Source organism: Gavialis gangeticus, unplaced genomic scaffold, assembly GCF_001723915.1.
Source record: "Gavialis gangeticus isolate Ggan-Ray unplaced genomic scaffold, GavGan_comp1, whole genome shotgun sequence".
Classification (NCBI taxonomy): domain Eukaryota; kingdom Metazoa; phylum Chordata; order Crocodylia; family Gavialidae; genus Gavialis; species Gavialis gangeticus.
Genome location: NW_017729016.1, coordinates 5,732,547 through 5,744,484, shown reverse-complemented (window position 1 = coordinate 5,744,484; position 11,938 = coordinate 5,732,547). Strand labels below are relative to the sequence as shown.

The 11,938-nt window shown below is 65.9% G+C and overlaps 1 protein-coding gene across 1 annotated transcript in view; it reads left to right on the top strand.

Annotated features, from left to right (window-relative positions):
• Window positions 1-547: 547 nt before the first annotated feature.
• The window catches only part of CASKIN1 (CASK interacting protein 1), a 21,693-nt gene continuing 10,302 nt past the window's right edge, over window positions 548-11,938 (top strand). Inside the window, exons 1-12 of the mRNA XM_019512583.1 lie at window positions 548-618; window positions 2,091-2,188; window positions 2,417-2,562; window positions 2,901-2,996; window positions 3,184-3,314; window positions 3,487-3,595; window positions 3,799-3,907; window positions 4,774-4,868; window positions 5,061-5,178; window positions 7,163-7,378; window positions 10,912-11,022; window positions 11,246-11,364. Coding sequence (XP_019368128.1) covers window positions 2,419-2,562; window positions 2,901-2,996; window positions 3,184-3,314; window positions 3,487-3,595; window positions 3,799-3,907; window positions 4,774-4,868; window positions 5,061-5,178; window positions 7,163-7,378; window positions 10,912-11,022; window positions 11,246-11,364 — 1,248 coding nt within the window. The 5' untranslated portion in view covers window positions 548-618; window positions 2,091-2,188; window positions 2,417-2,418. The remainder of the gene's footprint in view (window positions 619-2,090; window positions 2,189-2,416; window positions 2,563-2,900; window positions 2,997-3,183; window positions 3,315-3,486; window positions 3,596-3,798; window positions 3,908-4,773; window positions 4,869-5,060; window positions 5,179-7,162; window positions 7,379-10,911; window positions 11,023-11,245; window positions 11,365-11,938) is intronic.

Below are 11,938 nucleotides of genomic sequence, written 5' to 3'. Positions count from 1 at the left end.
GTGTGTGCTCATGTATGTGTGTGCAGTCCATGGAGTGTGCGTGGGGGTGTGTGTGTGCAGTTCATGGGCTGTACATGTGTGTGTGCAGATGCAGTCCATGCAGCGTGTACGCGTGCAGTCCATGGAGTGAGCAGGCATGTACATGGGTGTGTGTGTGCAGATCATGGGGGGGGTGCACATATGTGTATGTGTTCAGTCCATAGAGTGTACAACCATGTGAATGGGGGTGTGTGTGTGTACAGTTCATGGAGTGTGCATGTGAGTGTATGCAGTCCATGGAGTGTGCATGGGTGCATGCGTGCGTGCGTGCGTGCGTGCAGTTAGCACGTGGGGTGTGCGAGCCAGAGCCTGGATGCAGGGGGCACTCTGGCAAGCTGAGGTCTTGCACTGACTGGCTCTCGGCCCCGGGGACAGCGTGTCCATGGGCTGCAGGTGCCACCCTAGGGAGGCAGCGTGTTGGACTGCCCCTCCCCGGGCCCCGTGGCCTGTGCCATCCTGCCGCTACCCTGGGCATGGATCAGAGCACCAGGCAAATGCCCTCATTCCCGCTTCTCTCTCCCTCTTAGAGCTCCTCGGGTCCGCGAAGAAAGTCAACGTCAACTTCCAGGACACTGATGGGTGAGTGCCTGCCCCGAAGCCGCGGCTGGGGGCAGTGCCATCAGCCTGGGGCGAGGGGCAGCATCTCATGCCCCATCTTGCTGGCACTTGAGTGGGTCTCGGGGCGGGCTCTTGCCCCACGGGTTTTTTTCACTGGCTGCCGGCTCGCCGGTCGCCTCCTGGATGGATGCACGGATGGGACCATTGCAATGGCAGACTGCAGACCTCGCTGGGAGCAGGAGCTGCAGCGGGTCAGAGCTTCCCCCGCCATGTGCCAGCCGCGAGTTAGCCGTGCCTGCTGCAGGCCTCCTGGCCACTGTGATGAACGATGAGCTGCACGACAGCGCTGCTGGCTGGGAGCTCGTGGCCCACCTGCCCCACTCCTCCCTGTTCCACCGTGGTCTCTGCCCCGTGGCGCAGACCACTGAGCTGCGAGCCATTCTCCCACCAACACGGGCCCGAGTTTCCCCTGTGGGGCTACCCCAGGCTCTTCCCTGTCGGCTCTGGCAGGAGGGCAGTCGATGCCCGCGGGCAGCGCAGCCCGCCTGGGGTTAGGATGCTTCCAGGAGACAGCCACGCATGGCGACGGGGCTGTGTCCAGCCAGCACCGAGGTGGATCTGCTCTCACGCGGCCACGCGCCAGGGCTCTGGGCATGGAGGCTGCTGGCATAGGGTCTGCCATCCCCACCAGCTCAGGAGGCACGTGGCCGGCTCCAGCCTCGGCCACAGCAGCTGGAGAACTGGGTCACGAGGGGGAGGGGGGTCTGCGGTTCACCAGCGGCCTCCCTCTGTCGCCTGCCGATCGTCCCTCGCTTGGAGCCCTGCAGCACGTGCAGCCCCGGTCCGGGCTGGATCGCAGCCCCGGCCTGCCTGGCTCCTGGCCTCACCCTGCGGGCATCCCCCTGCCCGTGAGGGGGCCGGGCTCTGCTGGGCTGCATCTCCTTTGGGGCTGGGAGGCTTGGAGCTTCCCACTTGGGTGAGCGTCTCCAGGGGCTTAGCTGGGATCACACAGCTGGGTTTCCCACGACACTTGACCCCCAAGTTCTCCTTGGAGAAGCCTCCCAGTATTGCCCCGGAGCCGCGGGGCTTGGCTGGGGAAGCCTGTCCCCAGCAGAGATCCCTTGGGGCAGGTTGAATACAGCTGTGCATGGCAGAGCAAATGCCACGTCCACCCTCCTTGCTCCGCTCTGTTTCTCCCGGCCTCGATCCCTGTGGCGTGTGGCGTGGTCCAGTGTAGCGCATCTCTGCGAGGCTGCCAGGAAAAGGGACTGGGGTCCCCCAGGCTGCTTCAGGGGGGTCCCGGAGGGGGGACAGAGACAGGCCCAGCAAGCAAAGAGCTGCAAGAGGGGGGCACTGTGCGCCCCAGGCAGGGATGGGGGCAGCTCTGCTCCCTCACCATGGGGCATTGCTCCAGCGCCCTGTGCCATGCCAGAGCGATGCCCACTGGCCTGGCCGAGGGAGCCCCTGCTTCACCACATGCTTTGCACCCCTAGGTTCTCCGCCCTGCACCATGCAGCCCTCAATGGCAACACGGAGCTCATCTCGCTGCTGCTGGAAGCCCAGGCTGCCGTGGACATTAAGGACAACAAAGGTGAGAGCGAGGCAGGGGCTAGCGTGCAGCTCGAGCTGGGCAGCCAGACCCTGCCTGGGCTGCGAGTGTCTTCCAGGGCACCGCAGCAAGCGGAGCTAAACGCCTTGTCCGCTATGGGTGGGGTGGTCCAGCCCAGACCCACGTCCCCTGGCACCTGGACATTGCACCAGCCAGGAGCTGGCCGGACACGGTGCCCCCACTCAGCCGGACGCTGCCTCTGCCCCGCAGGGATGCGGCCCCTGCACTACGCCGCCTGGCAGGGCAAGAAGGAGCCGATGAAGATGGTGCTGAAGGCAGGGTCAGCCGTGAACGCCCAGTCAGACGAGGGCCAGATCCCCCTGCATCTGGCGGCCCAGCACGGGCACTATGACGTGGTACGGGAGGTGCAGGGGCCCTGATCACTGCTCCGTGGCACTGAGCTGCGGTCTGCATGGTGGGGTGGGGGGCATGTGGCTGCTTGAGCCTCAAGGGTCCCTGGGTCCGGACCCTCCTACCTTGTGCATGGGTGCTCTGGACTTCTCCCCATCTCCCCATGGCAGCTCCGCGGGCATGCTTGGCCCTTTCTGGATGCCGGGGTTCTCCACATGTGCCGTGGGGCATAGTGTGTGCAGGGTGCAGGAGGGTTTGGGTGGGGACAGCAGGGCTAGTCGCTCAGGAGCCCACCCTCCACCCCTCCGGGAGCATCGTGCTGAGCCAGTCTGGTCTCTCCCAGTCCGAGATGCTGCTGCAGCACCAGTCCAACCCCTGCATCGTGGACAACTCTGGCAAGACGCCGCTGGACTTGGCTTGCGAGTTTGGCCGTGTCGGGGTAAGTCCTCCCAGGCCCCACGAGGCAAGGCCAGGTACTTCCAGGCACTGGGTGGCTGGGAGGAGACTCTGGGGGCGTCTGATGTTGCACCATGCTTGGGGGCAAAGCCCCTCCGACCAGTCCCCTGCACACTGCGGGCTCCAGCGCCCGTCCCCACCTCTCCACTTGCTCCATGTCGCTGCCCCAGGTGGTGCAGCTGCTGCTGAACAGCAACATGTGTGCGGCGCTGCTGGAGCCCAAGCCGGGGGACGCCACCGACCCCAATGGCACCAGCCCCCTGCACCTGGCCGCCAAGAACGGGCACATCGACATCATCAGGTGAGCATCGCGGGGGCTGGACTTGAACAAATGGTCACGGTGGGAGGGAGCATCCTCCTGCTGGGACTGCTGTGCCGGGCTGTGGGCACCGGCGGAGCAGGGGGCTGTAAGCTGGGCTGCAGGTCAGGAGCGAGGGGCCGTCTTTCTCAGCCGGCCCCTGCTGCGCCCTCAGGCTGCTGCTGCAGGCGGGCATCGACATCAACCGGCAGACCAAGGCGGGCACGGCCCTGCACGAGGCGGCTCTGTGTGGCAAGACCGACGTGGTGCGGCTCCTGCTGGATGTAAGGGCCCTCGCAGCTCCGCTGGGGTCAGGGGGCATGGACAGACCTGGCTGCAGGGGCAGGGGCTGGTAGTGCACGCTCTTGGTGTCATTGTGCATCCCCCGAGTGTGTGCCAGCCCCCTTGAGTGCTGGGCAGGGGCTTGGGGCTGCATCCTGCTGTGTATGCCAGCTCTGGGCCCCAAGCCCCTGCCTGTGCCCTGCAGAGCGGGATCAATGCCCACGTCAGGAACACGTACAACCAGACGGCGCTGGACATTGTCAACCAGTTCACCGCCACCCAGGCCAGCAAGGAGATCAAGCAGATGCTGCGAGGTGAGAAGCCCCCCAGCCGCTTCCCATGGAGGTGCAGGACCAAGGGGGAGGGGAGCGCGCACCGTTGCTTGAGGTCAGGCAGGGGCTGCCCCCGGGAGCCAGCTTGGCCCCTACAAGGAGCGTGTGAGACAGGGCGGGGGGCTCCTGGTCTCTGATGCTCTCTTCAGGTTGCGAGGAGGATGCCGGCCGATGACTTGAAGTTGCAGCAAAGCGAGTCTAGGTTGGAGATCAGGAAACACTTTGCTGTCAGAGCAGGGAGGCTGTGGGATGGACATCGGGGCAGGGGGGACTCTCCATCACTGCAGGGGCTTGAGGGGAGGGTGGGCAGCCGCTGGTCAGGGATGATCCGGGTGTAGCAACGCCTGTGCGCTGCTATGGGGGTTTCCGGGCTCTGCTGCTTGCCCCTCCATTTCTGTTCCATGTGTCGGGGTTTATAAGCCTCCCCGAGAGGTGCTGGGTGCAGCCCAGGCTGGACATAGGGCTGTGCCAGTGCTCCCCCTGGGACCCAGATCTGGAGGGTCTTGTCTCTGCGCTCGGGCTCAGACCGATGCTGCATTGCGGGCAGGAAGGGATTTCCCTCCTGGTTAAACTGGTCCAGACTAGAGGGGTTGCCTTCCTCTGCGGCGGGGGCATGGTCTTGGCCTTGGGGCTCGGGAGTGTGTTTTAAAACAACCTTGCATAGATAGGACATTGCTGCCGGGGTCCCTGCAGCAGGCTGGGGTGTGAGGTCTGTTGCGTCAGGGCTGACAGTCGTCTTCGGTAGAGTTTAGATGCTGGGTGTACGGACGGGCCTGATCCTGCCTGAGGCAGGGCTTGGACTAGATGCCCCCGAGCTCCCTCCCTGTGACCCCAACTCTGTCCCGCAGACGCCTCGGCTGCGCTGCAGGTCCGGGCCGTCAAGGATTACTGCAACAACTATGACCTGACCAGCCTGAACGTGAAGGCCGGCGACATCATTACCGTGAGTGTGGGGCCGTGGGGGCGCGGGAGGCAGCTGGAGGGGGAGCGGTGCAGGCCAGGTGCCCGCCCACCCCCTGATCCCCGGTGTCTGGGCCAGGGGGATGCTCCGCTGCTGGGCTGGGAGTCCCAGGCTAGAGGCTCCTGGGCTCAGCCCCAGCGCTGCCCCATGCCCCTGTGCCTTTGTGGCCTGCAGGTGCTGGAGCAGCACGCGGACGGGCGGTGGAAGGGCTGCATCCACGACAACCGGACGGGCAACGACCGCGTGGGCTACTTCCCATCCAGCCTCGTCGAAGCCATCAGCAAGCGAACAGGCAAATGCCCGTCTGCTGCCTGGTGCAGTGCAGGGCTTGGTGGGGAGGAGGGCCACGGCTCTGTGTCTCCGGACAGGGCCACGAGCCTGGGAGCTGCTTTGGAGAGGGGAGAGAGGCCGGCGGACAGCGGTGTGGTGGGCCATGCGCTGGGGTCCTGCGGGCCAAGCTGGAGCTGGCTGCCCCTTGCTGGGGGTTGCCCCAGGGGGCTGAGATGGGGCTTGAGGCGCACCCCCCTCCCTGCGCCGTCTGTAGGCAGCACTGCTGGTCTGGGCTGTGGGCTACGTGGGCGGACGGTGCTGAGGAGGGGTCTCAGGGTGCGAGTGCCGGGACTGGTGCCGCGGGCTGGAGGGGGCTCGGTGCCTGGGGTTGTGCAGAGGGGGCAGCGAGAGGCGGGAAAGCCCCTGTCAGCGCGGTGGCCATGGCCGGGGTGAGCCCGCATCTGTGCCCATGTGGACGGGGTCTGCTGGCTGGTCCCGATCTGTCCATCCCGCCGCCTCTGGGGCATCCTTGCACTCTGAAGGCAGCTCCTGCAAGCAGCCCATCTGGGCCGTGGTGTGTCAGTCTGCCCCCGCGCATGCACGAGCATCCTCCGTGTCTGGGGGCTGGGATCTCCGTGCAGCACCCCAGTGACCCTCTCCTGTACCCACCTCTTCCTCCCCACCTTCTCCCCTCTCCCCACACCAGACCCTGCCCACATGCTCTATCCTCCGCGAATCCCCGGGGAGCTGTGGCTGTCCCGGTGGCCAGGGCACAGGGTCTCTTGTGCCTGGCACGTCGGCGTCGTGGGGCTGCCCCGGTCCTGGGGTCCGCGAGCTGACATCTTGGGGGCGCAAGTTCTGCTTGGTGCATGGGAGACATGGTCGCAGTGGGGATGGACGCCTCTGGCCATGCCCAGCTCAACCAGGCCCCAGCACCCGCGTCTGCAATGGGTGCCGGAGCATGGGTTTCATGGGGAGTGCTGCGCCGTCTGGAGCCCAGGCGCCCTGTCTGCCCTCCGGCCCACGGCATCTCCAGGGCGCGCGGCGGCTCCTTCCCGGAGCATCAGCTGTCAGTCCGAGCGTGGTGGGAGGGCCGGTGCAACGAGAGCTTTCCAAGGCGGCTATCAATCGATCGGTGGATGGGAGCGCTGCCCTGGCCGGCCCCGCACCGCGGTTGGCCAGGCCGAGCGCCGATTTGTCTGGCTTTCTCGAAGGCCGGCGCTGGAAATGGCAGCTGCTAAATTGGGCCTGAAGCGAGCCAGGGATGCGGGTGGCCTGCCCTCACTTGGCATGTGGAGAGGTGCGGGAGGGATTTGGGGCCGAGAGCCACGTCCCCTTGGCACGGGGCCCTTCTGCAGAGCGTGGGGGTTGCTCCCTGGCTGGGGCAGGCTCGGTCGGTCGCATGGCAGGCGTCTTTGGTACCGGAGGAAGTGACCCACTGGGCTGCTCCAGCCTGGCTGTGTGCCGGGGGCACCTGGGCTCTCATCCCGGCGGGGATCCCTGGTGACTTCGCTGCCCGCAGCTGTTCCAGGTGCAGGGAGCTGCGGGGTCTGGGCTACGGTCTCTGCCCTGTGCATGGGCGCTGCAGGGCGCGGGGCTCCAGAGCATGGCCCGCGGAGCTGGTCCTTGTTAGGGGCCATCGTTAGGATGCCTTTGTTAGGTGCCAATGGGTGCTGCAGCCTCGGTAATGAACCTGCCGCACCGGCAGGACATCAGCCAGCCCCCCTGCCCCCCAAGGGTTGGCTGTGGCTGGGGTATCTGCCCCGGGGCAGCGTCCGTGGCCTGCTCTCGTCGCTCCCAGCCTGGCCCGGAGCCTGCGTGCTGCACGCGGGGGGGGAGGCGATCCCCAGACTGCTGCTGCCCCCCAGGGCTGCCCCGAGGCTGCATTCGAGCCCCCGCTGGGCTTGGCTCGGCTTTGCTTTTGGTTGCCTGTGTTGTGCGCGGCTGGCTCTGAGCGCGGCCCCGGAGCCCTTTCATTTTGTCTCTTGTTATGTTTCTGTTATCAGGTTCATGGGAAACGGTAACCATTAGCCAGCACTATCAAATGATCCCGCTCCCGGGCCCCGGGGCAGCTGTGCTTAATGGCGACGCCTCGGCCCATCCGCTCCATCTCCTGCCTCCACCTCCACCTCCTCCATCACATTCCCATCAGCCTCTTTTCAGTTCCTTTGGCTATCACAGGCTGCCCCATAGCCCTGCGGGGGAGCGGCACTGTGGACAAGGTAGTTTGCGGCTCGCTTCATTGCTTTCGTTTACGTTGGGTTTTGGTGGGCCTGGCTGGCTTGGTTTTTTTCCATTTGGCTTCTTCCTTCCCTTTGCTTCAGTGTGTGTGTGAGCAGGCATGTAAGCGTGTATGTATGTGCAAGCAGGCATATGTGTGTGTGTGCAGGCGTGTGTGTGCAGGCATGAATGCATGTGTGCGTGTGAGCAGGCATGTGTATGTGCATGGGAGCAGGGTTGCATGTGCATGCAAGCATGTGGGTTTGTGCGTGCAAGCAAGCGTGTGTGTGCATATGAGCAGGGGTGTGTGCGTGCAAGTGTGTGTGTGTGTGTACATGTCAGCAGGTGTGCGTGTGTGTGCCAGCATTTGTGTGGATGTGTTTGCATGTGAGCAGGCATATATGTGTGCAAGCATGTGTGTGTGGAGGTATGTGTACGTGTGAACTGGCTTGTGTGTGTGCAAGCATGAGTGCATGTAAGCAGGCATATATATGTGAGCAAGGGTGCATGTGTGCAAATGTGTGTGTCCATGTACGTGTGACTGCACATGAATGCAAGCATGCTTGTGGGGATGTTTACATGCAAGTAGGGGTATGTGTGTGTGAGTATGTGTGACTGCACATATAGGCAAGTGTATGCACATACACTTGGTGTGTGCAAGCAGGTATGCGTGGGCATGTGTGTAGGTATGCATGTACATGAACGTGTGTGTGCACATGTGTAACCAGGCATATCTCTGCACGTGTGTATGAGCATGCATTCATCCAAACACGTGTGTGCAAGCAGGTGTGTACAGCCTCCCTCCCTGCTTCCCTCCCTAGAACTGCCCTAGCATGAGTGCGGCACATGGACTTGCCCCAGCGTGAGGGTGGGCCTGGGGGTTGCTGCCTGCCCCCCCCACACACACACACAGCCATGCACACACACACACACAGCCGACTGTGCAGCGGGAAGGCTCCAGGCAGGGCCGGGACAGCAGCCCGGGGCCAGGAGCCCCATCGAGTGCCGTGCTGGCAAGGGAAGGACGTCGGGGACACCGAGAGCAGGGTGCCAGCCCCCACGGCTCCTCCTGGCACTTGGACTTGCCGCCCTGGTACCTGGTGCCAACGGGGTCAGCTGCACACAGGGGGCCAGGGGAGCTCAGAGCGGGGCGGGGGAATCCCTCCCCAGGAGCAGGGAAGGGGCGCAGGGTCGGCTGAGACCCTGGCGCAGGACTGCGGTGCTGCCTGGGGCGGTGGCTCCCAGCCTGTGCAGCTTCTCGTGTGCTGGCGTGGCTCTGGCTGCGCACCCTGCGTGGATGTGGGGCTGCGTCTCGCCGGGGCTTGGCCCTGAGCAGATCCTGGTGACAGGTGAAGCTGGGGCTGGGAGCCAGGGCTCTGCCCCCACGGGGACCCAGGCCCACATGCGTCTCCTGCCCCCTTGTCCCTCCCCACTGCGGCCCAGGTGCCCCATCTCTCATCCTCCCCCCATGCCTCGGCTGCGTTGTCCGGGGTCTGCTCGGCACTTGCAGCGTAACGAGTCTGACGGGTCTCAGGCCAGGTGGGGACGGCACATACAGCGGAGGGTGCGTGCAAGCCCCGTGCATCCCGGGGCCCCACGTTGCCTCCTGGTGCAGGGAGGGTCAGCCGCATCCTGGCTCATTAGCAGTGTGGTCGCCTGTCTCCTGCTCTCAGCTCCGCGGCAGATTTATCACCCTGCGGCCTAACGAGAGCTGTTAATGAAGAGCGATGGCCTCTGCAGTGACACCTCCCGGCTGCGCTGGTGGGGCTGCATGGGGCGTCGGGCAGACCTCCAGCCCCGACGGGCACTGCTACCCCAGCCCCAAAAGGCCCCAAAGGGCAGGCTGGGTTTGCTCCTTGCTGCCCCGCTGCAGGGCCCAGCCCGCCGGGCACGGGGGCTTGAGCTCCTCCAGGAGCTGGCTCTTGAAACGGCTCTTGGGCATCCTTCTTGGAGGGCTGCCGGGTGCAGGAGCCCGGGGACGTGCCCAGCCAAGGCTGCAGCCCATCTCTGTCCCCCCAGCGCTGCAGACAGGCTTTTTCTTTCTCCAGGGCTAGAAATGGAGCGAGGCGCCTGCGGCCTGGTGCAAGGGAATCCGGAGCCTGTGGGTTTCTGTGTAAATGCAACGCACGGGCTCCCCCTGCCGGTCCCGGCGCGTCCCCGAGCACCACGGAGGAGCCGGGTCCTGCTCCACCTGCAGCCTGTGCTAGTGATGGGGGGTGGGGGGTGTTGGCAGCTCCACGGGCAGCAGGATTGCATCCTCCGTGGCTCGCTGCAGGGCACTGGGGCCCTTGGGGTTGCAGCCCGGCGGGCTTTTGTCCATGTTCTTGCCCACAGCCCATCGCCTTGGCCTTGCAGCCCCTAACTTGGAGTCTTCGGCTGTACCAAGCCCCAGCAAAGTGCCGTGAAGGAGCTGTGTGTCCTCTGGGCTGCCGGGGGCATTGGGCTGTGCCCGGCAGGTCCATGGGTACGGGAGGGCACCAGGCGGACGCTGCAGGGTCCAGGCGCAGCCGTGGTTCTCTCCACGTGCCCGCCATCGTCCGCGCCCATCCCTGCTGAGCGTGGGGGGCTGGCGCGCAGCGGTGCTAACTAGCCTGCCTGCAGCATGGCGTGGAGGCGGCTGCACGGCCTGCGATTTCGGGTGACCTGATGCAGTGGGGCTGCTGTCTACACGTGGCTCCGGCCCTCTGTGCTTGGGTTTGCTGCTGGTGTGGGCGGGAGGTGATGACAGCCTTGTCCTGGGGGCGGGAGATGAGACCTGGGGAATCTGCACCGTGGCAGGCACCGCGGTCCTCTGCCTGGCTTGGGGCTGGGGCAGTGCAGCCCCAGGCCTGGAGACAGAGATGGGGGCTGCCACTATCCCAGCCCCACACCCGGCTGAGCCCTTGCTCCAGCGGGGATAGTCTGGGCACAGCCAGGCCCTGTTGCTGCTGTTGGAAAGCACCTGCTGGGAGCTGCGATGCAGCTGGTGCACGGCTGCTTGGGGGGGAGGCCGTGCGGCATGGCAGGGTGCCCCCAGGCTGAGCGGTGCCCGCTGACTCCAGTGTGGCGGGATGTGGCAATGGCACAGGGCTTGCGGGGGCGTTCCCAGGTCTACGCGTGAGAGTTGGGCTGTGGTGGCTGCACCAGGGCTGAGCTATGAGACCAAAAGCTCCTGGCTCTTTGCACTCCTTGCACAGGGGCGTGCAAGCCCCAGCAACACCCCCGTGTGTCCCTGGAGGTGCGAGGGTAGGCATCACGTGCGCCGTGCCCAGCAGTCTCTGGTGCGGTGCCTCTGGCTGGGGAGAAGCCCGCGGCTGGTGGTGCCTGCCCCAGCTGCAGGGGAGCCCCAGGCCCGGGAGGGGTCTTCTTGCTGGGGCAGCGCTGCCTCCTCCTCTTCCATGGCCAGCAGGGCCTGTGCTGGGGGGCACGGGGGCTTGGTGTGATGCTCAGCTGGGGGGGTCATGCCGTGCTGCCCTGATGCTAGCCGGGCAGTGCCACCCTGCTCCTGCACCCCCTCCTCCTGGTCCCGCTCACTGCCTCTGCTTTGCTCCGCCAGGTTCGCGCGGGTCCGACATGAGCCCGTCCCACCTGTCGCCCTCGCAAGGCGGGTCACCGGCCACGCCAGCACCAGCCGAGGAGATCTGGGTGCTGCGGAAACCCTTTGCAGGTATTTGCCGTGCATGTACGTGTGCACGGGGGGTGCACGCCCTGTGATGCTGCAGTGCCCGCTGTCAGCAAACTTACACCCCTGGCCAGCCAGAGCTGCGTGATGCCATCGTGCACCAGCACACCTGTCCGTGCACGATGCTCCCGGGGCTGTCCAGGCCCTGTATGGCAGGGCGATGCCTTGCTTAGCACCCACGTCTCTGACTCTCCCTTCCCCTTGGCAGGTGGCGACCGCAGCAGCCTGGGCAGCACCGGCAGCGTGGCCAGCGCACGGAGCTCGGGCAGCGGGCAGAGTGCGGGCAGTGGGGGTCACGCCCTGCACGCTGGCTCGGAAGGGGTCAAGGTAAGGGGCTGGGAGCTGGCAGCACAGCTCCTGGGCAAGCTGGTGCTGGTGGCACGGGCGGCATTGGGGTCTCTATCACCGGGGCATCCCCATGCAGTGCTCTGCCCCGTTCTGGAGTGGCAGCAGGGCCGGGATCCTCCGACTGGCCCCTTTACGGCACGCCTGGGCCTGGGGCCGGTCCCCCTCCCCTCCTAGCTGCAGGGCAGCTGCTTGGGCCGGTGCCCAGCGGAGCGTGATCTCCATGGAAACCCCAAACGGGAGCCCGGCCGATCCTCCCGTCCCCGCGTGGCTGGCACCGCGGGCAGCGCTGTGGCTTGCTCAGCCAGGACCGGTGCCTGTGGCCCCCAGGCACCCAAGGCCGGCTCGGTTGGGCTCCCCGTCCGCTCTGGCTCAGCCGGGGCAGCCCCGGCGTCCTGCCCGGCTGTGGCACCCCGGCCCCGAGCGGGACAGCTGGCACTGGCGCTGCACCCCCTACCCACCTGGCCGAGCCCATGCCGCGGGGAACCCCCCCACCTGCCTCCCGAGCGTGGGATCTGGGGGGGTGGGCTCTGGGCGCCTGCCAGGCAGGCGCGGG